The 27,713-nt window shown below is 45.9% G+C and overlaps 1 protein-coding gene across 2 annotated transcripts; it reads right to left on the bottom strand.

Moving 5' to 3' along the window:
- Positions 1 to 149: 149 nt before the first annotated feature.
- On the bottom strand, positions 150 to 27,713 carry mppe1 (metallophosphoesterase 1). 2 transcript variants are annotated; one of them, XM_055634386.1, is made up of 9 exons: positions 27,385 to 27,711; positions 19,395 to 19,503; positions 17,433 to 17,536; positions 16,585 to 16,665; positions 15,020 to 15,128; positions 12,532 to 12,606; positions 7,379 to 7,501; positions 5,458 to 5,598; positions 150 to 2,371 (listed from the first exon to the last, which is right to left on the bottom strand). In XM_055634386.1, the coding sequence occupies exons 1-9, from the start codon at positions 27,642 to 27,644 to the stop codon at positions 2,177 to 2,179; spliced, it is 1,197 nt and encodes a 398-aa protein (XP_055490361.1). In that variant the 5' UTR covers positions 27,645 to 27,711; the 3' UTR covers positions 150 to 2,176. The 2 variants fall into 2 exon arrangements, with proteins under 2 accessions (XP_055490361.1, XP_055490362.1); XM_055634387.1 differs by lacking the exon at positions 5,458 to 5,598 and having other exon boundaries at positions 27,385 to 27,713.

The raw sequence follows: 27,713 nt of genomic DNA, 5'->3' as shown, positions 1-27,713 counted from the left end.
GAGGTGGTGTAAACACGTGTTTGAAGGTCCACGTGGACGAGAGGCAAAGGGCCGGTCTCTGTGCGGTGTGACTCTATAAGGGAACAAAGCCAGTGAAAGAGAAGCTCTTCCCTCTGCTCTTTCACCCGAGTTTCAAAACATAAGACAGGTTCCTTTTTCTAGTAACTTTATTTTTAACAAGTCACAAATATAAATATTAGTTTTAAAACTGTAAAAATCGATTGCACATTGGATCAATATGGCACAATATGTAGAATTTCAGAATATGGTATTCTTGATGAAAATGAAAGGAATTTAGATGATCAGACAACATCAATGGCCGAGCTTATATTCTGTCTCAGTTTAGTTACCCTGTGGTATACTCAGTGGTATTCCCTGCAAAAGTGACAACACCGATGTACTTGAATCTTCCTGCTTCACCGCAGCGTTCCAGCGTTTCTTCCAGCGTTTGACAGGAAAATGTTCTGTGTACAGTCCAAGAGGCCGAATGGGTCCCACCCATAAATTAGTGTTGAGGGTTGGTGTTCTTAGGCAGGGTTCGTTCACTATGATGGGGCCTTGCACAAGTCAGGCAGGAGCACGGAGAGCCAAAATGCTGCAGTTGTGCGTCACGGTGAGGCAGCGGTAGAGTTGCTGCCTTACAGCGCCAGAGTCCCAGGTTTGATCCTCACTATGAGTGCTGTCTGAACAGAGTTTGTACGTTCTCCCTGTAACCTGCGTGGGTTTTCTCCGGGTGCTGCTCGGGTTTCCTCCCACACTCCAAAGGTATTCAGGTTTGTAGGTTAATTGACTTGGGTATAATTGTAAATTGTCCCCAGTGTGTGTGCAGAATAGTATTAGTATGCGGGGATCGCTGGTCAGCGTGGACTCGATGTGGGGTACAGGTTTGTAGGTCGGTTGGCCTCTAAATTTCCCCGTGTTGGGAAAGTGAGATAACATAGAACTGGAGTGAATGGGTGATCAATGGTCGGCCTGGACACTGTGGGCCGAAGGGCCTGTTTGCGTGCCCTGTCTCTAGATTACACTAAACTCAGAAAACAATCTGTTTGCAGAGCAAAGCAAACACCCTACTAGTTCAATCATTTGGTAGGAATATGCCTTCATAACCCTCTTGCTCTCCAAAACAAATAATCATTACTATCATAACCCATTACTATCAACCATTCCAGTTGGTCATCATAAATAATATAAATCCTCTTTAAAAAATTCAATCAAATTAGACAAGACAAATAATCTCCCCTTAATAAACATTGCTGGCTATCCCTTCCTTTCAAAGTGCAGATAAATTTCTCAGAACACTTCCAAATAACTTCCTTACCACTGATGCAAGACTTATAAGCCGACAATGAGTTTCAAAGTGAACCTGGTAACTCACTAGATTACACGCATTTTAAATCATATTGCAATGTGGACAATGAAGTTTGTTTAGTCAAGGTTCTGGTTGTATTGTTGGTGTGTGTTTCCTTGAACCCACATTAAACAATGTCTGTCTGTTATTAAACACCACGCGGGTAACAGAGGCACGTATCTCGGCCAAACATTCCCTCGAGTGGTGAATGGGCGATGTTAGTACTCGGTGTTATCTTGTGAAACACGACAGACAAGGACACAAAGTGCTGGAGTAAAACAGTGGGTCAGGAAGCAACTCTGGAGAACATGAATAGGTGACAGTTTCGGCCTGGGACACCTTCTTGAGTCCTGACCCCAAACATCACTTATTCATGTTCTCCAGAGATGCAACCCGACCCGCTGTGTTTCTCCAGTACTTTGTGACTTTTTTCTTTGTAAAGCAGCATCTGCAGTTCCTTCTATCAGCATCTCTGGAGAACATGGATAGATGATGTTTTGTGTCGGGACCTTTCTTCAGACTGCTGAGGGACGCCAGCATTATGTGTCCGTTTTTGTAAAGCAGCATCTGCAGTTCCTTACGTCTCCACAGTGGAGCGGGACTTGTTTTGTGACACTTTTTCTCCTGTTCATTTAAGTGGAAAGACCAGCTCGCTCACTTCCCCAGCTGATGATAATCTACACTCCACCTACATGTTCTGCCAGTTCTGACCTGCAGCAATCCAATGAGATTGGAAGAGCTTCACAGATATTTCCTTACTTCAAAGGAATATCAGCATAGCCCACAGAATCTCACCCAATGCAGATCACCAGATACTGACAGGAGCAGCTAGTCACATCGGTGGCCTTTGATCAGGTTGACGAGTTTGTGAGTCAGGTTATGCATCGCCCACTGGAACAGGTGGAAATGTAACACGATCAGGAGGACGGCCATACCGCCCGCTGCCATGTAAATGGTGAATACAGTGCTCTCTCTTGGCATAAAACACTTGTGGATTGCAAAGTCAGTCGCTGTAATAGTGGCCTGTAGAGAAAAGAAAGAACAAATCAGAATCTGTAGGGACTGTACGGCCAAGTGGGCAGCACGGTGGCCCAGCGGTAGAGATGCGGCCCTACAGCGCCAGAGATGCCGGTTCACTCCTGACTACGGGCACTTGCCTGCATGGAGTTTGTACGTTCTCCCCGTGACTTTTCTGTGGGATCTCCAGTTCCCTCCCACACTCCAAGGACGTACAGGTTTGTAGGTTAATTAGCTTGGTAGAATTGTAAAAATAATTGTATAATTGTCCTGAGTATGTGCAGGATAGCGTTAGTGTGCAGGGATCGCTGTTGGCGCAGATTCGGTGAGCGGAAGGGCCTGTTTCCAGGCTGCATCTCTGAGCCGCTGATTTATTCCAGCACTTTGTGGCTATCTTTGGTATAAACTAGCGGTTTATAGATCTGCAGTTTTGTTTCTACTGTAGATTTCTTCATCTATCCATGTTCTTCCCTCTGACCCGCTGAGTTACTTTAGTGCTTTGTCATAGAGTTACAGACCGTGGAAACAGGGCAACAGGCAAACGTGCCCACACCGGCCAACATGGCCCATCTACACTAGTCCCACCTGCCTGCGTTTGGCCCTTATCCCTCTAAACATATCCTGTCCATGTATCTGTCTAAATGTTTCTAAACGTTGCGATAGTACCTGCCTCAACTACCTCCTCCGAAGTTTGTGGGTTATTTTCCACAGAAAACAAAAACATCTTCTTACAAACCATTCGGTATATTTTTTCCCTCATCTAGGTTCCTTTTTATTTGAGGAAAATACTGCATCACAGTAGCTCAGATAAGATGGAGTCTTCTGATTGTTTGCATTACAGTCACAACACTAAATTCAACAGCTTCAGAGAAGCAGCCACTTCAATCCTGCATGTTTCTAAAATGGAGGCACAAAGAACTGCAGACGATGACATCTTGAGCAAAATAAGATCACATCCTACTCGGCCTTGAAGGAAAATGGGAACCCACTTCTCACCCGAGGGAAAACATTCCAAAGACTCACAATTCTCTGACCAATCTTCCATTCTTTGTAGGAAGACTGCAGGCAGACAAGATTAGTTTTCCACGGCTCCATGGTCAGCACCAACATTGTGGGCCGGATGGCCTCTTCCTGTGCTGGAATTAATCCACTGAAACACAAAGTGCTGGACTTCCTCCAACACTGTTTTTTCTCAAGATTCCAGTATCTGCAGTTTCTGTCTGAACCATATAACCATATAACAATTACAGCACGGAAACAGGCCATCTCGGCCCTACAAGTCCGTGCCGAACAAATTTTTTTTTTCCCCTTAGTCCCACCTGCCTGCACTCATACCATAACCCTCCATTCCCTTCTCATCCATATGGCTATCCAATTTATTTTTAAATGATACCAATGAACCTGCCTCCACCACTTCCACTGGAAGCTCATTCCACACCGCTACCACTCTCTGAGTAAAGAAGTTCCCCCTCATATTACCCCTAAACTTCTGTCCCTTAATTCTGAAGTCATGTCCTCTTGTTTGAATCTTCCCTATTCCCCAAAGGGAAAAGCTTGTCCACATCAACTCTGTCTATCCCTCTCATCATTTTAAAGACCTCTATGAAGAAGGGCCTCAACCCAAAATTTCACCTATCCATGTCCTCCAGAGATGCTGCCTGACCTGTTGAATCACTCCAGCACTTTGTTTTTTTTGTAAACCTGCAGTTCCTTGTTTTGTTTCTTAAGCGCTGCAATAGAGCCTGCCTCAACTACCTACTCCGGCCTGCTTCTCTGCTGTGCTCTTCTATGTTCTATGACAATCATTTGTCCAGTTCAGATGTGAAAGAAGCAGAATTAGGCCTTTTGGCCCCTCATGTCTACTCCACCATTCAATCATGGCAGATCTACCTTTCCTTCTTAATCACATTCTCCTGCCCTCTCCCCATATCCCTCTTTTACAAAATAGTCTACGCCTTTATTCCTACTACCAAAATGAATGGCTCCACACTTTGCTACGCTGTGTTTTATCTGCCACTTTTCTGCCCACTCTGCCAACCTGTCCATCTGCAGAGTCCCTGTTTCCTCTACACTACCTGCCCCTCCACCTATCTTTGTCTCATCTGCAAACTTGGCAATAAAGGCTTCAATCCCCTCATCCAAATCATTAATAAACAACGTGAAGAGCAGTGGCCCCAGTACCGACCCTTGCGGCCAACCAGAAAAAGCCCCCTTTATTGCCACTCTTGGTCTTTTGTCATCCAGTCAACCTGCTATCCATGCTAGTACCTGTCCTTTGATACCATGGGCACTCATCTTCCTTAGTAGTCTCGAATGTGGCATCTTATCACCGGCCTTCTGAAAATCTAGGTAAACACCATCTACTGACTCTCCTTGGTCTGTCCTGCTATTTAGTCCCTCAAGGAATTCCAGCAGGTGCGTCAGGCAAGACTTCCCCTTCACAAAACCGTGCTGACTTCGACCTATTTTATCATGAAATCCTAAGTACTCAGAAACCTCATGCTTTATTATGGACTCTAAAATCTTACCCACCACTGCAGTCAGACTAACCAGCTTCTGCTTTGCTCCCTTCTGTGTACAGCAGGGTAATATTTGCAATTTTCCAATTATTATTCCTGACTCCAATGATTCTTGAGAGATCACTTCTAATGCCTCCAGAATCTCTAAAGCCACCTCTTTCAGAACCTTAGGGTGCAGTCCAGGTGACTTATCCACCTTCAGACCTTTCAGTTTCCCAAGCACCTTCTCCTTGGTAATAGCATTAATCCGCCTTAGAATCCTCCTTAGGATTAATCTACTGCACTGAAACACAAAGTGCTTGAAATCCCCCAACACTTTGTGTTTTGCTCAAGATTCCAGCGTCCGCAGTGTCTGTCTGAGGAAGGGTCCCGACCAGAAACGTCACCTATGTCCTCTAGAGATGCTGCCTGACCCGCTGAGTTACTCCAGCACTTTGTGTCTTCATTTTGTAAACCAGCATCTACAGTTCCTTGTGTCTACCACACCACCACCACACAGAAGCTGCATCAGCCGCTGTGGTACATTTGGATGTGAAAATGCTTTCAGCCATGGACGGAAGTGCGTGACTCTACCAGGAGGAAGCTGGGGTTGTTGCGATTCCTCCAGCTGAAGGAGGGGATGCTGATCTCGGGCCGCTGGGAGCCGTGCTGCACGGTGCAGGCGCTGTGCGTGTGGCCGCTCAGGACCAAGCGGGGCTGAAGCCACCACAGCAGCTGGAAAGAAGCCAGAGACACTCATCAGCACCCAGGTACTGGCAGCCAATCCTCACCCCAACCCTTAAAGCAGAAATCAATAACAAGCCCGAGTCCCATTAGATCTTCATCACCACGCTCATCATGCATACACTTGTACCATGGGATAGTTTCCTTGTTGTACCCTCCTCCTCCCCACATACCATTCAATTCCTTTCAGATTTGACCGACTTCTCATCTATTGTACACTGTAGATGTAATATACAAGTAACCTACAAACCTGCCCATTTACTAGCTCAGTGGTTCTGTATAATCGTGTGTGCCCTGTACAGTGAAATCTAGTGTAGATTAGAGTTACAGCACGGATACAGGCTCTTTGGTCTATCAAGCCCGTGCCGACCAGCGATCCCTGTACACTAGCACCATCCCACATACTATAGGGACAATTTTATCAAGCCAATTAGCCTACAAACCTGTACATCTTTGGAATGTGGGAGGAAACCAGAGCACCCGGAGAAAACCCACACAGTCACTGGGGGAGCATACACACCCCGTACAGGCAGCACCCGTGGTCAGGATCGAACCAGGGTCTCTGCTGCAACTCTACCACTGCGCCACCGTGCTTATTTTTGCCTAGCTTACACATACACGAGTCGCCATCTTTTGGCGTCAGTGACACAACGAAAAGGGCAACACAGTGGCGCAGCGGTAGAGTTGCTACCTCACAGCACCAGAGACCCGGGTTCAATCCTGACTTCCAATACTATCTGTACGGAGTTTGTATGTTCTCTCTGTGATCACGTGGGTTTTCTGCGGGTGCTCCGGTTTCTTCCCACATTCCAAAGATGTACAGGTTTGTCAGTTAATTGGCTTCTGTAAATTGTCCCTAGTGTGTAGGATAGAACTAGTGCACTAGTGATTGGCACGGACTCAGTGGGCCGAAGGGCCTGTTTCCACGGTGTATCTCTAAATTAAACACTTCCATTGTCCAAAGTACGGTCCAAAATAAATAAAAATGTATAAAATCTTGAGGGGAATAGATAGAGTAAACAGAGTAAAGCGTGAATGCACAGAGTCTTTTATCCAGAGTAGGGCAAACCAGAACCAGAGGACATAGGTTTGAGGCGAGAGGGGAAAGATTTAATAGGAACCCGAGGGCCAATCTTTTCACACAGAGGGTGGTGGGTGTATGGAACGAGCTGCCAGAGGACGTAGTTCAGGCAGGTACTATAAGAACATTTAAAAGAGATTTGTACGGGGGCATGGATAGGAAAGATTTAGAGAGATATGGGCTGAATGCGGGCAGGTGGGATTAGTGTAGATGGGACATCTAGCTAGAACTCATTAACTAACTGGATGTTCCCAGGAGGCCCCAGACATAACCAAACAGACACATCTCTCACCTAGATTCATATAGTGTAGAAACAGGCCCTTCAGCCCAACCTGCCCACACTGATCAACATGTCACACCTGCCTACCTGCCCCACATCCCTCCAAACCAGTCCTATCCATGTACCTGTCTAAATGTCTTTTAAACAGTGCGATAGTTGTGATGCCTCAACTACCTCCTCCAGCAGCTCGTTCCATGTACACACCACCCTTTGTGTAAAAAACGTCACCCCTCAGTTCCGATTAAATCTTTCCCCCCCGAACTTTAAACCTATATCCTCTGGTTCTCGATTCCCCAACTCTGGATAAAAGACTCTGCACGTCCACCTGATCTATTCCTTTCATGATCTTGTACTCCACCCATCATCGTCCTGCGTTCCAAGGAATACGTGCGTTTAGAGGCATGCCTTACCATGTTAGAAGCTTCAACAGACAAGGTGTCGTACCGCTCCCGAAACAGCAGCTTCTTCTCTTCAGGGGAAGCAGAGTCCTCGCCCGTGCACTCGGCATCACTGACTCGATAGAGGGGATAATGCTGCAAGAGACAAACACCATCAAGATAACAACAAACCTGAGGGCAGCACGGTGGCGCAGCGTTACAGAGTTGCTGCCTTACAGCACCAGAGACCCGGGTTGTCCCCGTGACCTGCATAGGTTTTCTCTGGGAGAACCCTCCCCTTCTTCCCCTTATCCACCTCCCCCTTATCCCCCCCACCTGGACCCACACCCATTCTCCCTTTCTCCTCCACTTCCACCTACATTCCATCCTCTAGCTTCATAATTCACAACTCTTCAATCCTTTCGTCTCACACCTTCTGTCTTTTCATGTCTGGCCTTTGTTCAACCATCTTTCCATCAAAACCCCTCTCACCTGCATCAATCCATTGCCTTGTCCTGCCCCTCCCCCCCCCCCTCCCCCCTCCATTCCAGTTTTCTTTCCTCTCCCTACAATCAATCATGACTTGAAACAAAACCTACTATGTTCTCCAGAGGCTTGGGAGACAAACTGTAGAAACAAAAAACTGCAGATGCTGATTTATACGTCAGGCAACATCATTTTAGTTGGAGACTCCATTGTGAGAGGTACGGACAGGGGTTTCTGCAGCAACAGACGGGATGCGAGGATGGTGTGCTGCCTTCCTGGTGCCAGGATCCAGGATGTCACGGACAGAGTGCAGAAAATCCTCAAGGGCGAAGGTGAACAGCCGGAAGTGGTAGTGCATGTCGGCACAAACGATGTTGGAAAGAAGGGGATGAATATTCTGCAGCGTGACTTGGAAAAATACTGAAAAGCAGGACCTCCAGGGTTGTTATCTCCGGTTTGCTTCCAGTTCCTCATGCTGGTGAGAGCAGGAACAGGGAGATACGGGACCTGAATGTGTGGCTCAGGAACTGGTGCACGGATTTAGATTCTTAAGTCACTGGGATCTGTTTTGGAGTAAGGGGGAACTGTACAAAAGGGACAGATTGCATCTTAACAGGTGGGGGAGCAGCATTCTGGCAGGCAGGTTTGCCACTTCTACACGGGTGGTTTTAAACTGAATAAGGGAGGTGGGGTGTCAAATGGGATAATCGAGGATGGAGTTAAAGGGAAAGAGAGTAAAGGGATGGTTAATGACCCCAGAAGTAACAGGAAAGGAAGATCACAAAGGGATAGGAGAGTATGGCCAAGTGTAATAGGGATCGATGTGAAAGGTGAGATGCGTAAGGAATTAAAAGTATTGTATATGACTGCGCAAAGTATAAGAAGTAAAGTAGATGAGCTTGAGGCTCAGTTAGAGGTTGATAGATATGACATTGTGGGGATTACTGAGACGTGGCTGCAGGAGGATCGGGCCTGGGAACTTAATATTCAGGGTTATACATCCTATAGAAAGGACAGGCAGGTGGGCAGAGGAGGGGGGGTAGCTCTGCTGGTGAGGGATGGAATTCAGTCCCTTGCGAGGGAAGACATAGGGACTGATGAGGTAGAGTCACTGTGGATTGAGTTGAGGAATTGTAAAGGCAAGAAGACACTAATTGGTGTTATTTACAGACCCCCAAATAGTAGCCCGGATGTAGGGTGTAAGTTGCAGCAGGAGTTAAAACTGCCATGTAACAAAGGTAATGCCACTGTGGTGATGGGAGATTTCAATACGCAGGTAGACTGGGAAAATCAGGTTGGTTCAGGACCTCAAGAAAGAGTGTTTGTAGAATGCCTCCGAGATGGATTCTTAGAGCAGCTTGTAATGGAGCCGACCAGAGAAAAGGCAATTCTGGATTTAGTGTTGTCCAATGAACCAAATATGATAAGAGAACTCGAGGTAAAGGAACCGCTTGGAGGTAGTGATCATAATATGATTAGTTTAATCTGCAATTTGAGAAGAAGAAGGTTAAATAGGAAGTGTCAGTGATGCAGTTGAACAAAGGGGACTATGAAGGCATAAGAGGGGAGCTGGCCAAGGTAGACTGGAAAGGGATCCTAGCAGGAATGACGGTGGAACAGCAACGGCAGGAATTTCTGGGCATAATCCGGAAGACGGAGGATCATTTCATTCCAAAAAGGAAGAAAGATTCTAAGGGGAGTAGGAGGCAACCGTGGCTGACAAGAGAAGTTAGGGATAGAATAAAACTAAAAGAAAAGATGTATAACACAGCAAAGAGTAGACGGAAGCCAGAGGATTGGGAAACTTTCATAGGACAACAGAAGGAAACTAAATGGGCAATACGGGCTGAAAAGATGAAGTACGAAGGGAAGCTGGCCAGGAATATAAAGAAGGACAATAAAAGCTTATTTAGATATGTTAAGGGAAAAAGAGTGGCAAAGTCAAATGTGGGTCCCTTGAAGGCAGACACGGGTGAAATTATTATGGGCAACAAGGAAATGGCAGAAGAGTTGAATAAGTATTTCGGATCTGTCTTCACTAAGGAAGACACAAACAATCTCCCAGATGTACTGGAGGACAGAGGATCTAAGGGGGTAGAGGAACTGAAATTAATATTGAAATAGTATTGGGTAGGCTAATGGGACGGAAGGATGATAAATCCCCTGGACCTGATGGTCTGCATCCCAGGGTCCTCAGGGAGGTGGCTCTAGAAATAGTGGGCGCATTGGTGGTCATTTTCCAATGGTCAATAGATTCAGGATCAGTTCCTGTGGATTGGAGGATAGCTAATGTTATCCCACTTTTCAAGAAAGGAGCGAGAGAGAAAACGGGGAATTACAGACCAGTTAGCCTGACTTCGGTGGTGGGAAAGATGCTGGAGTCAATTAGTAAAGAGGTAATAATGGGGCATTTGGATAGCTGTAAAAGGATTAGTCCAAGTCAACATGGATTTATGAAAGGGAAATCATGCTTGACTAATCTTCTAGATTTTTTTGAGGATGTGACAAGTAAAATGGATGAAGGGGTGTCAGTGGATGTAGTGTATCTAGACTTTCAGAAAGCCTTTGATAAGGTCCCACATGGGAGACTGGTGACTAAAATTAGAGCACATGGTATTGGGGGTAGGGTGTTGATATGGATAGAAAATTGATTGGCAGACCGGAAGCAAAGAGTAGGAGTGAACGGGCCCTTTTCAGAATGGCAGGCAGTGGCGAGTGGAGTGCCGCAAGGCTCGGTGTTGGGGCCGTAACTGTTTACCATATATATTAATGATTTGGAAGAGGGAATTAGGAACAACACTAGCAAGTTTGCGGATGACACAAAGCTGGGTGGCAGAGTGAGCTGTGAAGAGGATGTTAGGAGGTTGCAGGGTGACCTGGACAGGTTGAGTGAGTGGGCAGATGCGTGGCAGATGCAGTATAATATAGATAAATGTGAGGTTATCCACTTTGGTGGCAAAAACAAGGGGGCAGATTATTATCTCAATGGGGTTAGGTTAGGTAAGGGGGAGGTGCAGCGAGACCTGGGCATCCTTGTACACCAGTCACTGAAAGTTGGCTTACAGGTACAGCAGGCAGTGAAGAAAGCTAATGGAATATTGGCCTTCATAACAAGAGGATTTCAGTATTGGAGTAAAGAGGTTCTTCTGCAGTTGTATAGGGCTCTGATGAGACCACATCTGGAGTATTGTGTACAGTTTTGGTCTCCTAATTTGAGGAAGGACATCCTTGTGATTGAGGCAGTGCAGCGTAGGTTCACGAGATTGATCCCTGGGATGGCGGGATTGTCATATGAAGAAAGAATGAAAAGCTAGGCTTGTATTCACTGGAGTTTAGAAGGATGAGGGGGATCTTATAGAAACATATAAAATTATAAAAGGACTGGCCAAGCTAGATGCAGGAAAAATGTTCCCAATGTTGGGCGCGTCCAGAACCAGGGGCCACAGCCTTAGAATAAAGGGGAGGTCATTTAAGACTGAGGTGAGAAAAAACTTTTCCACCCAGAGAGTTGTGAATTTGTGGAATTCTCTGCCACAGAGGGCAGTGGAGGCCAAGTCACTGGATGGATTTAAGAGAGTGTTAGATAGAGCTCTAGGGGCTGGTGGAATCAAGGGATATTGGGAGAAGGCAGGCACGGGTTATTGATAGGGGACGATCAGCCATGATCACAATGAATGGAGGTGCTGGCTCGAAGGGCCAAATGGCCTCCTCCTGCACCTATTTCCTATGTTTCTATGTATACCAAAGATAGACACAAAGTGCTGGAGTAACTCAGAGGTTCAGGCAGCATCTCTGGAGGAAATGGATGGGTGACATTTCGGGTCAGGACTCTAGACATTGCTTCTCCAGAGATGCTGCCTGACCCGATAAGTTACGCCAGCACTTTGAACCTTGCATCGATCTTTAAGCCACACGGCATTCCTCCCAGACCCCAACGCCTTCCACTCACACCCTCATCAACCCTGCCACTCCCTATCATTCCACCCCTCTCCTCAACCCATCAACCCAACACCCCTCTCATGCAGCCGATTCTGGGAGAGTTTAGGACCAGAGGGCATAGCCTCAGAATTAAAGGACGTTCCTTTAGGAAGGAGATAAGGGGAATTTCTTTAGTCAGAGGGTGGTGAATCTGTGGAATTCATTGCCAAAGACGGTGGTGGAGGCCGTCAATGGATATTTTTAAGGAAGAGATTGATAGATTCTTGATTAATGCCAGTGTCAGGGGTTATGGGGAGAACGCAGGAGAATTGGATTGAGAGGGAAAGATAGATCAGCCATGATTGAATGGCAGAGTAGATTTGATGGGCCAAACGGCCTAATTCTGTTCGTATCATTTATGAACCTATGATTCCTAATCTGACGTACTTTTACTCGGGTTACCCAAAACCTTTGGGAAATCCTGGATACGAGAGACATCACTTTGTGAAGATGATGGTCAAGGGTGTTAGATAGGGGAGGACCAGCTCCTACACAGACTGGGTTGCATCTCTGAATAAAGTGTCAAGCAACGTGTCAGGACAAGTATATACTGTGGACAGGCACAAAATGCTGGAGTAACTCAGCTGGTCATGCAGCATCTCTGGAGAAAAGGAATAGGTGACGTTTCGGGTTGAGACCCTTCAGACTGAAAGCTGGGAAGACACGATGAATCCAATGCCAGATTCCACATCATCCAAGAATGAACGACAAAGGACTCCTACCTGGAGTAAAATCGGAGCTGATTCAGGGAATATGTCCTTATCTTTACAATTCCCACCGGAATGATTTGGATCCAACTGTTGGCAAAACATACTATATTATAGACATTGTATTACTGTTTATTGTACATGTATTTGTTGTGGCGTTAATGTGGCCCGTATAGCTGCAGCGAATAACAATTTCAACGTTCTATTCCCGATGCATATGACAATTAAACACTCTTCATTCTTAAACATAATGAAAGATTTCCCTTCGATTTTGTACAATTCAATATCAATATCAAGTGTGCACATGATTAGCCCATTAGAAAGCCAGTTAACACATGTTGTTAAAGGCTAGTTGTCTCAACAAAAATGCGAGCTGTTAGCCAAATATTTTAAACATGGAAGGACACAAAGTGCTGGAGTACCTCAGCGGGTCTGGCAGTATCTATGGAGAACTTGGGTAGGTGATGCTTCGGGTCGGGACACGCTCTCCAGAGAGGCTGCTTGACCCGCTGAGTTACTCCAGTTATGTCCATTTGTGTAAGCCAACACCTGCAGTTCCTTGTTTCTATATTTTAAACAGGGAGTCTTGGAAATAAATATTGGACATGAATTGGTGAGGTTCAAAGACTTCATTGGGCTGACAGGAATTTAAAGGGTAAGTGAGAGGAAGAAGCAGCACCAGGAAGCAGCAGGACTGGAGGAGAACTGAAGACAAGTGTTGCTGTTGGGAAGTACAAGAAGGCAAAGGGACAGACAAAGAACCCTTAAGAATTTCCTTGTTCCGTTTTGGAACATATGACCAGTAAAACATTCTTGACTAAACTATGAGCTGGCCTGATTACACTAAGGACTTCAGTCTTTGTTTATGTTATTGCACATACGACAATAAAGCACTCATGACTCTTGGTGAAGACTAAAGCCTCTACCTGGAAGTCCACGGACATTTTGCGGAAAGACAATGGTAGAGAGAGGGTTGTTCGGTGGTGCAGCGGTAGAGTTGCTGCCTTACAGCACCAGAGCCCCGGGTTTGATCCTGACTACGGGTGTTTGGCTGGACGGATTTTGTACGTTCTCCCCGTGACCTGCACCGGTTTTCTCCGAGATCTTCAGTTTCCTCACACACTCCAAAGACGTGTGTAAATTGATATAAAAATGTAAAATTGTCCCTAGTGTATGTAGATAGTGTTAACGTGCGAGGATCGCTGGTCGGTGCAGGCTCAGTGGGCCGAAGGGCCTGTATCTCTAAACTAAACTAAGGAAATGAAGGTTGCTGGTCGCCCTGCAGAGTTCATGGGGACAGCAGTGGGCAGAATAGTGGAACGAGGAGGAGATTGCCAAAGTGGGCCAGAGTGTGGGCAAGGAGGGCAAGGACACTAGAAAGACAATTCTAAAGCAACAATTACCATAACTGACAAAGACTTGTCGGGAATGGGATGGGCAAGTTAAGTAGAAAGGTTCCCACAAGCCCAAGGCAATAGGAATTCACCACAGTGGGTGGCTGAGGAGTGCAGGGGCAAAGGGTGGAGTGGTCTAAAACTAGGCCGGAGGTGAGGGCAGGAAGCATCAAAGGAAAGATGAGGTCAAAAGGGAATGCAGAGTTCAAGGGTTAAAGCACGGCCAGCACAATTATACCACATGTAGTCTTAGATTTTCCTTTTGAAATGAAGGTTTCTTACATTTCTTTGTTGAATAAACGTCACTGCCATAGATCAATAACATAACTGTGCATCAAACTTTAATTACTTATACGAGTAGAAACAAATGTAAGAGGAGAAACAAGATGGTGGTTTACAAAAAAAGACACACTGTGTTGGAGTAACTCAGTGGGTCAGGCAGCATCTCTGGAGAACATGGAGAGGTGACGTTTCAGGTTGGGGCTTTATTCATTCTGATTGTGAGGACAGAAAGCTGGAAGAGACAGAGTCGGGCGAGTGAGAGGTGGATACAGGAGAGGGTGGTTTTTGACAGGCAGACGGTTGGGTGAAAAGACAAAAGGTGAGATAAGGATAGAAGAGGTCCAAATAGTTAAGTCAGAGGAAGGAACGTAGGTGGAAGGGGGAGAAATGGATGCGAGTCCATGTTGAGGACAAGGAAGAGACGGGGGAGAGGGTGAAGTGGAAGAGGCGATCAGTAGGTTAGTTAATTCAAAATTGTAGAATTTAATGTTCATATCACAGTAGGTCCTATTAAACGATATATTAACTGGTGCTATTTCACTTGGTCAAAGTGGTATAAAATGCAAGGAAGCTACTTTAGCTGGGTTTTTTTTAATTAGTTGCACAAAATTAGTCTTTTATAAACATTTTAATTAGTTCACCTGCTCTTTCCCAAAGATCCTGGAAGGTGACCAATTTGACGCATTTATCCAAATCCCTTGCAAAAACCATTATTGGATCACGTTGCAGCTTTATATAGGCAGCGCTCTGGCAAACCACTAAATTCATGCTCATTCCAATGAATGTCTGCTGGCATGGCCCCAGCTCTACACATGGTGTCCACCCACCTGTCGGGAGCAATTCAGTGCCAGGGAGAGCTGATGGAGATCGTTTTCTACTTTCTCACAAATGGAGCAACCGTCCCCTTGCAAGGCAATGCTGTTAACCAGCACAAAACTGCAAACACAAAGGGCAACGTCAATCTTCTCATAGAGTCAAACAGCGTGGACCAACATGTCCCACCTACACCAGTCCCACCTGCCTGCGTTTGGCCCATATCCCTCTAAACCTGTCCTATCCATGCACCTGTCTAAATGTTTCTTAAACATTGTGATAGAACCCGTCTTCAGACTTTAGATATACAGTGTGGAAACTGGCTCTTCAGCCCACCGAGTCTGCCCCAACCAGCGATCCCCATACATTAGCACTATCCTACCCACTGGGGACAATTTACAATTTTCTCCGAGGTCAATTAACCTACAAACCTGTACGAATTGGAATGTGGGAGGAAACCGGAGCACCCGGAGGAAACCCACACGGTCACAGGGAGAAGGTACAAACTCCGTACAGACAGCACCCGTACTCAGGATCGGAGGCGGGTCTCTGGAGCTGTAGTGCCCTGTGCCATCACTCTGTTTTTTGATACAGTATTTTCAAACGCTCATACGGAATGCCAGCGAGTTCCATTTTGTCTGCGCTTAACCGAGGTCGAGTTCAAGTGAAAACACAAAATGCCAGCTTAATCATGACCTCTCTACATCGCCAACTGCTGTACCAGCTGTCGACAACAGGCAGTCAAATCAAACCCAGTTCATGCCAATTCTTGTTCCAGGCTAACATTCATTAAAGCTGAGTTTTAGTTTGGAGATAAAACCCAAGCTTGTCATTAACAGATTGGCAATGCTTATTGATTTATTATTTTTGTGTAGTGCGGTTTAGTTTAGAGATACAGCATGGAGACAGGCTCGTTGTCCCATCGAGTCAGTGTCAGCCAGCGATCACCCCGCACACTACCACTATCCTACACACTCGGGACAATTTACAGAAACCAACTAACCTACAAACCTTGGGATGTGGGAGGAAACAGAGCACCAGAAAAGCCATGGAGAACGTACAAACGCCGCACACACAGCACCCGTAGTCAGGATCGAACCCAGGTCACTGGCGCTAAGGTAGCAACTCTACGATCGGTACTCGGTACACAAGGCAACAATAGACCTAAACCTACCCAGAGCCTGTTTCCAAGCTATATCATTGTTCAGCTTAGTGTATCGTCACGTGTACCGAGGTACAGTGAAAAGCTTTTGTTGTGTGCTAACCAGTCAGCGAAAAGACCACATGATTACAATCGAACCATACACTGTGTACAGATACATGATAAGGGAATAACGTTTAGTGCAAGAAAAAGGCAGTAAAATCCGATCAATGATAGACTGAGGGTCACCAGGTAGATAGTAGCCCAGGACTGCTCTCTAGTTGTGATATGATGGTTCAGTTGCCTGATCACAGCTGGGAAGAAATTGTCCCTGAATCTGTTTTTTTGACTCTATCCACATCCTTGCGGAATACAAGTTACTTTTGAATGAATCTGGGCACATTGACAGCGAGATAACAATGACAGGAGTCCACTTACTTCACTCCTTTCCTGGACACCACTTTAGCGGAGGAGAAGTTAAATATATCATCAAACCTCTGCAGTTTGTACCAATCCATCCTGTGAAAGCAAGTCAAAGAGGAGCACGGCATTAATAAAGCTCTTTGTACAAACTCAACATTTCCAAATTTAAGTTGAGTACATGCAGGACAACCCGATCAAGCGGCATCTACTGGAGCGGTGGGGCGAGGGACGTGATGTGAAAGGAACTGTTGATGCTTCGGGTCGAGACCCTGCATCAGGGTTGATGGGACTGCCCATTTGATATTGGCAAATGCCTTGTACCAAGTTTCCCAACTTTGGCATAATCAGATGAAGTATTTCTGAAATAATTTTATTTATGGGCGGCAAATCGGTAGAGTCACTGCCTCACAGCGCCACAGATGTGGATTCGATCCTGACTACAGGTGCCGCCTGTATGAAATTTGCACGTTCTCCATGTGACCACGTGACCTTGGTGCTCCAGTTTCCTCCCACACTACAAAGATGTTCAGGTTTGTAGGTTAATCGGCTTTGGTAAATTGCAAATTGCCCTTAGTGTATGGGATGGTGCTAATGTACGGGGATCGCTGGTCGGCACGGACTCAGTGGGCCAGAGGGCCAGTATTTCTAAAATCTAAAGAGTGTAGGATGCAAAACTGGGATAACATAGAAATATTGTATGGGTGATTGTTGGTCAGCGTGGACACATTGGGCCAGGCCAGTTTCCACGCTGCATCCCCAAACTAAACTAAAGATAGAGAGCAGATGGAGAGACAGACAGAAATGGGAATGAAAGCAACCTGGAGCTTTCAGACACTGCGATTATGCGATATTGTTCCACTCACTCATCATGGAAGCCAATGTCATGATTCCCAACAACCACAAACAACTCTGTGCTGGCAGAATGTCTGAACATCATTCGGAAACGCCTGACGTCTTCTTTAAAGTCCTGTTAAATATCCATTGAAGGAGAAAGATAATTAGAGCCTCACATTTTATTAACATGGGACACCCTTAGATCTAAAGGAGCTAAGACTTGTAGATCCATTCTTGCACTGTACGATCCACGCTATAGAATAAACACATTCCTGGCATTAGGAAACGTCACCTATCCATGTTCAGAGATGCTGCCTGACACACAGAGTTACTCCAGTACTTGGTGCCTTTTTTTTGTAAGCTAGCATCTGCACTTCCTTGTCTCCATTTTGCTGTCAATTAGTTGGTGGAAAACTAGTCTCAGCCCTTCAAGATCTCCTGGAGTCTTCTCCGTTTGCCCTGACTGTTTTGGTCTTAAAGAAGCAAAATATCGTGGATGGAAATCTGAAATAAAAATAATTCAGGAAGTACGCAGTAGATCCATCAGGGTACAGAGCACTTTTGGGCAACAACCCCAAATGTTACTCTCCACGAACACCGCCTTATCCACCGTTGGGCAGCACAGTGGCGCAGAGGCAGAGTTGCTGCCTTACAGCGCCAAACACCCGGGTTCGATCCCGACTACGGGAGGTGCCTGCACGGAGTTTGTACATTCTCCCCGTGACCTGCGTGGGTTTTCTCCAAGATCTTCGGTTTCCTCCCACACTCCAAAGACGTACAGATTTGAAGGTTAACTGGCTTGGTTCAATATGTATAAATTGTCCCTAGTGTGTAGGATAGTGTTAATGTGTGGGGATTGCTGGTTAATAATAATGATAATATTTATTTATTAAGCATTTATAAACAACTCACGTTTGACCAAAGTGCTGTACAGACCAGAGCAGGTAGACACAAAACAGAGCTAGGGCAAACAGGAGCGGCAAGATGCGACAACAAGCAGCCATACACAGCGGTGCGGACATCGACGTTACAGCCATACAAATAAAAAGAACACAATAAATGACAGAATTTAACATAAACATCCCTCACAGTGGAATCAACGTTTCCCAGTGGTTGGCGCAGACTCGGTGGGCTGAAGGGCCTGTTTCTGTGCTATATCGCTAAACTAAACTATTTGCAGAAGCGCAAGTTTTGGTGAATATGCATTCACAAGTAGGGCTAGTCAGTTGGAATCACTGGCAAGTCACTGCCCATCCAGATTGTACCATGTACCACAGGGCCTGCTGGACCTTCACAGAAGGTGATTACAAGTGTTCCATGTCACTGTCAGATTCTCTAACACAGAACCCATCCTCCCTTCCACTTACTCCATCTACACTTCACGCTGCCTCGACAAGGCCACCAGCATAAACAAGGACCTGTCTCACCCTGGTCACTCTCTCTTCTCCCCTCTCCCCTCTCCCATCAGGCAAGAGGTACAGAAGTTTGAAAACGCACACCTCCAGATTCAGGGACAGTTGTTATCATGCATTTGAACCATCCTGTCACCAACTAGGGAGCGATCCTGACCTCCAATCTACCTCATCGGAGACCTTCAAACTATCTTTAATCGGACATTAGACAGAGAGACACAAAAGCTGGAGTAACTCAGCTGATCAGCAGACTGAAGAAGGGTTCCGACCCAAAACGTCACCTATTCCTTTTCTCCACAGATGCTGCCTGTCCCGCTGAGTTACTCCAGCAATTTGTGTCTATCTTCGGTATAATCCAGCATCTACAGTTCATTACTACACACTTAATCAGACTTTACTGGACTATCTTGCACTAAACGTTATTCCCTTTATCCTGTATCTGTACACTGTGGTCGGCTCGACGGTAACCATGCGTAGTCTTTACACTGACTGGGTAGTACACAAAAGCTATACGTAGTACCTCAGTCCACGTGACCATTTAAACTAAATTAAACTAGAATAAACTAAATGTAACCATACCTTGGGGGAGCTCCACTTCCCTTCGTCAAAGAGGTCACCAAGAACAAACACAGCATCTGGTTCGAAGAGCCACAGAGCCGTCTGAAAGGCCCGCTCCATTTGCCATTCCCTAGGGATAGAGAACAGGGCATTAAACACATGGGGCAGTCATTTATTCAGGCAGTGTGCTGGAAGCATCCTGTACTTAACACAGCGTTTATCACTAGATACCTATGACCAGGACACTTTAAAGCCACTCGTAAATTCATAAATTCTAGGAGCAGAAATCGGCCATTCAGCCCATCGGAGTCTACTCCACCATTCAAACATGGCTGATCTATCTTTCCCTCTCAACCGCATTCTCCTGCCTTCTCCCCATAACCCCCGACACCCGTACTGATCAAGAATCTCCGCTTTCAATGCACAGTAAACCCTCGCTATAACGGACCGGTTGGGTAGAGGAGGGGGGGGAGGGGGGATATGCCCATTATAATCGAGTGAGGGGGGTAAATTTTAACCCAAGGCCGGGAGGAAAGCCAGGCGGCGTCAGAGGAGGAGGTTAAACAAGCATGAATTCACAGGCCGGGGAGCCACACAACTCCCAGCCCCACTGTGCACCAGGGGCGGGCCCGAGTACTCACGCCGTCTTCATGCTGCTCACGCTGTTCGCTCCCACAACCGAAGCCCCTGCCACACGGCACCAGCTCCATTGGGTGACTAGCGGAGGTGGGGGGGGGGAGGGGCTCGAAACGGGAGCCTCCGTTAATCTTCTATAACAGAAATCCGCTGTTGCTGAAAGGATTTATTGTACATCGAGATACTTGAAGGAAGATTTGTCTGCTTGAAAGGACAAGCCAAGAACACAGAGCAGGCCATGTTATAAAGATTTCTCCATTCCAGAATGAGCCCTAATCTTTCACAACTCTGAGCCCTGCTCACCTACAGTCAAACAGCACGGAAACAGGCCCTTCCGCCCAACCTGCCCACGCTGACCAGGATGCCCCATCTACACCTGTCCACATTTAGCCCCTATTCTTCTAAACCTTTCCATCCATGTACCTGTCCAAGTGACTTTTCAATGTTATGGTACCTGCCTCAACAACCTCCACTGGCAGCTCGTTCTAGATACCCGCCATCCTGTGTTAAAAAATGGGTTCCTGGGTTCCTATTAACTCTTTCCCCTCATATCTTAAAACAAATGTCCTCTGGTTTTTTATTCCCCTACTCTGGGTAAAAGACTGTGTTCACCCTATCTATTCCCAGCATGATTTTATACACCTCTATAACATCATTCCTTATCCTCCTGCGCTCCAAGGAATAAAGTCCTAGACTGACCAACCTCTCCCTGTAGCTTAGGCCCTGATGTCCTGGCAATGTTCTCATAAAGGTACACATAAAAGCTGGAGAAACTCAACGGGTGCAGCAGCATCTATGGAGCGAAGGAAATAGGCAACGTTTCAGGCCGAAACCCTTCTTCAGACTGATAGGGAGTGGCAGGGAGAAGGAAGGAAAAAGGAGGAGGAGGAGCCCGAAGGCTGGAGGATGGGAGGAGACAGCCCGAGGGCTAAGGAAGGGGAGGAGACAGCAAGGACGAACAAAATTGGGAGAATTCAATGTTCAAGCCCGCAGGCTGCAGACTCCCCAAGCGGAATATAAGGTGCTGTTCCTCCAGTTTCCGGTGTTGCCCGCTATGGCCATGGAGGAGACCCAGGACAGAGAGGTCGGATTCGGAGTGGGAGGGTGAGTTGAAGTGCTGAGCAACCGGGAGGTCAGGTAGGTTCTTGCGGACCGAGCGGAGGTGTTCGGCGAAACGATCGCCCAACCTCCGCTTGGTCTCACTGATGTAGATCAGTTGAATGTTCTCATAAATCTTCACTGCACTCTTTTCAGCTTAACACAATCCTCCCTGCAGCCGGGTGACAAAACTGAACACATTTCTCCAAATACAGCCTCACCCTACCTTAGTCCCCATAAAATCTAAAAATCATATAACCCCTTGATCTAATAAATTCCAAGGAATATAACTCTCGTTCATGTAAACGCTCAGAATTGACCCTTTTAAAGATCAGATATCACTCTGACACATTTATGCTGTATTGACTCCAAAACACCCTCGGGTGTAGTAACCAGAATAGTTTACAGTGCTCCAGGCCAGCCTTGACCTTTTAATGAAGAAGTGTAGAAGAGCAGAGAGCTCTATACTGGAATGTGTCCTGGATTTTATCATAACTGCGGTAATTCTTCAAACTACAACGTAAATTAGAAGAATAATATAGAATTAAAGTTGTAGTGATAATCTGAACATGCACAAACCTGGAAGATCTTGCATATCAAAGCACAAAAACACAAAAATGTTGCCAAACACTTTCACTCCCCTCCCATTCCCACACTGACCTGTCAGCCCTGGGCCCCCTCCACTGTCAGAGGCCAAACACAAATTGGAGGAACAGCCTTGGGCAGCTTACAACCCAGCGGTATGAACATTGATTTCTCTAATTTCATCTAAGCCTTGCATTCCCTCCCTCTCCCGCACCCTAGTCGTCATACTAGTTTCACTGTCATCCTGCTTAGTTTCACTGTTTGTATCCACTCTTTATCACCTTTTCCACAGACAACAATGAACCATTGTGGGCTACACACCTTTCTTTGATCATCGATGCTGGCTTTGATTCGTTCTTTTCATATCTTTCATTCATTTGTTCTTTGTACATTTTCATTACTCTAGCCTCTCTCTTTCCAAAGAATGTCACCTATTTCTTTTCTCCAGAGATGCTGCCTGACCCGCTGAGTTACTCCAGCAGTTTATGTCTTTCTTTGGTGTAAACCAGTTTCTGGAATTCATTCCTGCACAAAAATTATGACCTGCTCAACAGCATGTGAAAAGAATCTAAATCGAAAAGAAGCTAAATGAAGTTTCAATCAACAAAGTGCAGGAGGAACTCGGCAGGTCAGGCAGCAGCTGTGGTTATGGGCCCTTCTTCAGATCCACACTGCCCATTACTATGTCCTACTCAAAATCCACAAACACGACAACCCTGGCAGGCTCATTGCTCCCACCTGCATCTACTTTTTTTTGCGTTGGAAGGAACTGCAGATGCTGGTTTAAATCAAAGGTAGACGCAAAATGCTGGAGTAACTCAGCGGAACAGGCAGCAAAACTCGCTTTGATTTTAAACACAGTAAACTGCAGAAGTTGGATGGCAAAGGCACGGTGCTGGAGTAACTCAACGGTTGGTTATTTTAATCTTCTCTCAGATGCAGCCTAACCTGCTGGAGTATCCTCAGCGTTCTTCCCTGATTGCTTCAAGACCGTGTCCCACTAGGCGACTGCCAGGGACTAGTTTTAATGGAATTCACCTACGACAACTGACACCTACGACAGCACCTATGACGACCTACGACAACACGTATGTCACCTTACGTCAGCAAAAATTGTCGCCACTGTCGCCGAGAAATGTTCAACATGTTGAAAATTTTGCAGCAGTCGTCTGTAGTCGCCCCAAAAATCGCCTAAGTGGGACAGCTGTTCTTTTGTATTTTCACCAGAACACACAGAACCCACAAAACATGTGTTGCGATTTTTGTCACTGGTTGTGCAAAGAGACATGTTGCTAAACCAAAGGACTGAACGAATGCACAAAATGTTTTACCCAGAGTTGGGGAATCGAGAAACCAGAGGATATAGGTTTAAGCTGAGTGGGGAAAAATTTAATAGGAATCCAAGGGGTAACTTTTTTTAAAACACAAAGTGTGATGGGGTTTTGGAATGAGATTATAAAGTAGAAAGTTGAGGCAGGTACCAGCATTTAAGAGACATTTGGACAGGTACATGGATATGATAGGTTTAGTGGGATATGGGCAGGTAGGACTAGTGTAGGACTAGTGCAGATGGGGCAGGTTGGTAGGCGTAGGCAAGTTAGGCCAAATGATCTGGTTCCGTGCTGTGATTCTATGAATCTACCAAGAGCATTGGGTCACTGCAGAAAAAACTGTGAGGCAAGATGAGACTGGGAAATTGATGAACTGGAACTGGCTAACATCTTTTTGCTAGTCAGTATAGACTGAACTAAATGTGTGGTTGGTTACAGATACTCAACTGGCATTTAAGAGGCTTTTAGATAGGCACATAGATTATGTGCATGCACAGAGGAGATTAGTTTAACGATATTATGTTCCGGATGCACATTGTGGCCTGTTCCTGTGCTGTACTGTAGATAAGACACAAAATGCTGGAGTAACTCAGCAGGACTGGCAGCATCTCTGGAGAGAAGGAATGAGTGACGTTTTGGTCGAGACACTGTACTGTACTGTTCAATGTATGTTCGGCTCTGTCAGGCTTGTATGAGTATTTCTCCTCTGTTTTTACTGTGGAGAAAGACATGGAGACTGGGGAAGTTGGGACAGTTAAGGAAAATGTCTTGAGGACAGTCAGTATTACGGTCAAGTAGGTGCTAGGCGTCATACGATGTATGAAGGTAAATAAATCTCCTGGATATGATCAGATATATCCGAGGACGTTGTGGGAAGCCAGAGAAGAAATTGCAGGCATCCTGGCTGAGAAATATGAATCTTCATTAGATACAAGCGAGGTGCCGGAAGACTGGAGGGCGGCTAATGTTGTACCTTTATTTCAGAAGGGCTGCAAGGAAAAGCCAGGGAGCTATAGATCCTATGACTCCAAAGGGCCTGTCCCACTTGGACTTCCTAATCCGCGAGTTCTGGCAAATTTGCCCTCGACTCATACTCGCAGCGTGGTCCACACAAGGTCGTAGGTCTTTGTAACTCTTCTTCATGCTCGAGAGTGGTCCCCGCGTACTCGAGGCCTCAGCTAGGTCGCGGCGTTTTTTCAATGTTAAAAAATGCCCGCGAGTAAAAAAAGGTCGCCATGGAAAAAAATCGATACTTTTTTTACTCGTAGGTTTAGTCGTGGTAGGTAGTAGTAGGTCGGCATGTTAGTCGGAGGTAATCGAGAGTAGTCGAAGGTAGTCGTAGATTGTCTTCATCATTGTCGAAGGGAGGTCGAAGGAGGTCGTCTTCACTCTGCACTATTCCGTGTCCAATTTTCCCGAAGTCATAGCTAATCGTAGCTAGTCGAAGCTGGTCTTCAACATAGTCAAAGGAGGTCTTCTACATAGTCGAAGGAGATCTTCAACATGTCATTTTTTCAAACTCTTCTAAACTCGCCAATTATGTTGCCCAAGTGGGACAGCCCCCTAACTAACATGCTAACTGAAATGATTTAGCCGAGAAAGCAGCTTGGGATCAAAGATTTAAGCTAGGCCTCTTGGGAGTAGAGTAAACAAACAGTATTAAACATCTACATTAGTCTCGGTGAGTATCTGATGGACAGTATGGACAACAAAGTAGAAAGGCTGAAGATAGACACCAAATGCTAGACTAACTCAGAGGGACAGGCAGCATCGCTGGAGAGAAGGAATGGGTAACTTTTCGGGTTGAGGGCAAATTTGTGTCTATCTTCGGTTTAAACCAGCATCTGCAGTTCCTTCCTACATAGTAGATAGGCCAGTTTCCATGCTGTATGGCTCTATTAGAAAGGGTGACATACGCTTAGAATCCAATTTCACAAAATGTAAGTAATTTTTGACACCGACAGGACCTTGGTAAATTATTGTCTTCTCGTACGACATCCACCACCCTTTTCAATCCTCTTTTCAGGTAAGATTGCTGTCATAGAACATAAAACAGTACAGCACAAAAACAGGCCCTTCAGCCCACAATGTCTGTACCAAACATGATGCCATCTCTTAGCTGCCTGCACATAACCCATATCCCTCCATTCCCTGGATATCCGTATCCCTATACAAACGCCTCTTAAATGCCACTATCATATCTGCCTTTAACCACCAACCCTGGCAGCGTGTTCCAAACACTCACTCCCTCTGCAAAAAAAGTCCGCTCCGCATACATCTCCATTAATCTTTGCCTCCTCTTACCTTAAAGTTATGCCCTCTAGTATTTGATTGTTCCATCCTGGGAAATAGGTTGTGACTGTTTACTCGATCTGTGCCTCTCATAATTTTATATACTTCTATCAGGTCTCCCCGAAACCTCTGGCATTCCAGAGAAAACAAATTGTCTATCTACCCACTCCCTGTGGCAAATACCCCCTAATCCAGGCAACATTCTGCTAAACCTAGCCATCCGAAAGTGGTCTCGACCTGAAACGTCACCAATTCCTTCTCTCCAAAGATGCTGCCGGTTACTCCAGCTGAGTTACTCCAGCATTTTGTGTCCACCTTTGATTTAAACCAGCATCTGCAGTCCTTTCCTACACATTCTGCCAGACCTCCTCTGTACCTTTCCAAAGCCTCCATATCCTTCGTGTAATGGGGCGACCAGAACTGCACACAATATTCCAAATGTGGCCTAACCAATCTCCTATAAAGCTGCATCATCTTTTAAGATTGGTTAAATTAAAGGTTGAATAATATAAAGACTTGAGACTTTTGATGTACAGCGTGGAAACAGGCCCTTCGGCCCACCGAGTACATGCCCACCAGCGATCGCTCCATACATTAGCACTATCTGACACACTAGGGGACAATTTACAGAACCCAATTAACCTACAAACCTGTAGGTCTTTGGAGTGTGGGAGGAAACTGGAGCATAAGGGGTAAGCCATTTAGAACGGAGATGAGGAAGCACTTTTTCACACAGAGAGTTGTGAGTCTGGAATTCTCTGCCTCAGAGGGCAGTGGAGGCTGGTTCTCTTTCAAGAGAGAGCTTGATAGTGCAGAGGATATGGGAAGAAGGCAGGAACGGGGTACTGATTGTGGATGATCAGCCATGATTACGTTGAATAGCTCGAAGGGCCGAATGGCCTACTCCTGCACCTATTGTCTATTGTCACCCGGAGGAAAAGGCATATATGTACAAGTCTTAGGCTCCCTGACATTGATGGGTTATATGAACAAAGTTCAGATGAGCACAGTACAGGAAGAAAACTTCACCAAAGAGGAGTATAAACATCACAAATCATTTGTCACTGGACACTGCCCAGTGTAGTGGGTAAGAACTGCAGATGCTGGTTTAAACCAAAGATTGACACATAAAGCTGGAGTAACTCAGCGGGTCAGGTAGCATCTCTGGAGAAAAGGAATAGGTGACATTTCGGGTCGAGACCATTCTTCAGACAGAGTCGGGGGAAGGGGAAAAAAGAGATATAGACAGTGATATAGAGAGAATGGAAGATATGCAAAAAAAGTAACGATGATCAAGGAAAGGTGGAGCCCACAATGGTCCAGTGTTGGCTGTGGGCTCGGTGATAATGAGTTTACAGACAATGAAACTCAACAGGACGTCATTAAAACTAGAACGACGGAGAGAGCGGGGATGCAAGGGTTACTTGAAGTTTGAGATGTAGGCTCATTTCTTGAAGCTTAATCTCTCCAATTTAGATTAATGGAATAGTTTTGTGAAAACCAAATATGTTGTTCCCTTTCATCCAGTTGTTCAAGTTGTTGAACCAGATTTAATAACATGATATGGAAAACATGCCTCGCCTATACATGCCAAGTCCTTTCAATGGCGACTGTTAAAGTCAATCACTTGGTGTGAGACCAGATTTGGCAAACAATCTTCCTTCCCTCAATTGGATTTGTAAATCAGATACTCTTTGTTTAAAAAACACAATCCAATAGTTCCGTGGTCACCATGAATGAAATTAGTCGTGTAATTCTGGATTAATTAAATGCATTGAGCAATATATTTATACCGAACCAAGTGTTCACTGTAAATATCTTGTTCTTGTCTGGTGCTAACTCGCCGGATGGCAGTCACCGGCAACTGTCGACATATTTGGTAATATCGAAATTGTGCCTATAATCCGGATCCACGCTTCTCTCGTGCAGTTGTCCACGTTTGCAATGTAAGATACAATTTAAAGATAAATTCTGCTGCAAAATGGTCATATGCAAAGGCGACAAGGAATTCAGAGCGCGTTGATCTCAACTTGTGCTGAAACAAGGCACTAATTCAATGAATCTCTTACCTCCGGAGTTTGTCCAGCCAGTGCCCCCTGAGGGCTCCCAGGAGGTGGGTGTCTGCGAGGAACAAAGTCCTGAGCGCTGGCGCTGAGGGTCTATCCTGGCCGGGCTCAGCCGGAGCTTTCAACCGGGGCCAGCCACAACGCAGCAGTACCATGTAGTAAATGGCCAGCTCACAGATCAACACCACCCCGCAGCCCAGAGCCAGCAGCCTGAGCAAAAGGGGGAGAAACTGCTCGGGGTGCGCCCACCGCCTGCCCAGCATCACAGTACTCACTCACACACAAACACACAGTGCGGCGCTCTCTCCCTCCCCCTTCCTTCCACACTCCCT

Source organism: Leucoraja erinacea, chromosome 4 (genome assembly GCF_028641065.1).
Source record: "Leucoraja erinacea ecotype New England chromosome 4, Leri_hhj_1, whole genome shotgun sequence".
NCBI classification, from domain to species: Eukaryota; Metazoa; Chordata; class Chondrichthyes; order Rajiformes; family Rajidae; genus Leucoraja; species Leucoraja erinaceus.
Note: the sequence above shows the minus strand (reverse complement) of the source record. Positions and strands in the feature narration are given on the sequence as shown.

Excerpts from the sequence above, each read along its gene's own strand:
- mppe1 (XM_055634386.1), bottom strand. The coding sequence starts at position 27,644 with ATGCTGGGCAGGCGGTGGGCGCACCCCGAGCAGTTTCTCCCCCTTTTG. Across the intron at positions 5,599-7,378 it reads CTGTTGAAGCTTCTAACATG|CTGCTGTGGTGGCTTCAGCC; the intron begins GTAAGGCATGCC and ends GCTTCTTTCCAG. Across the intron at positions 2,372-5,457 it reads ACAACCCCAGCTTCCTCCTG|GCCACTATTACAGCGACTGA; the intron begins GTAGAGTCACGC and ends TTTTCTCTACAG.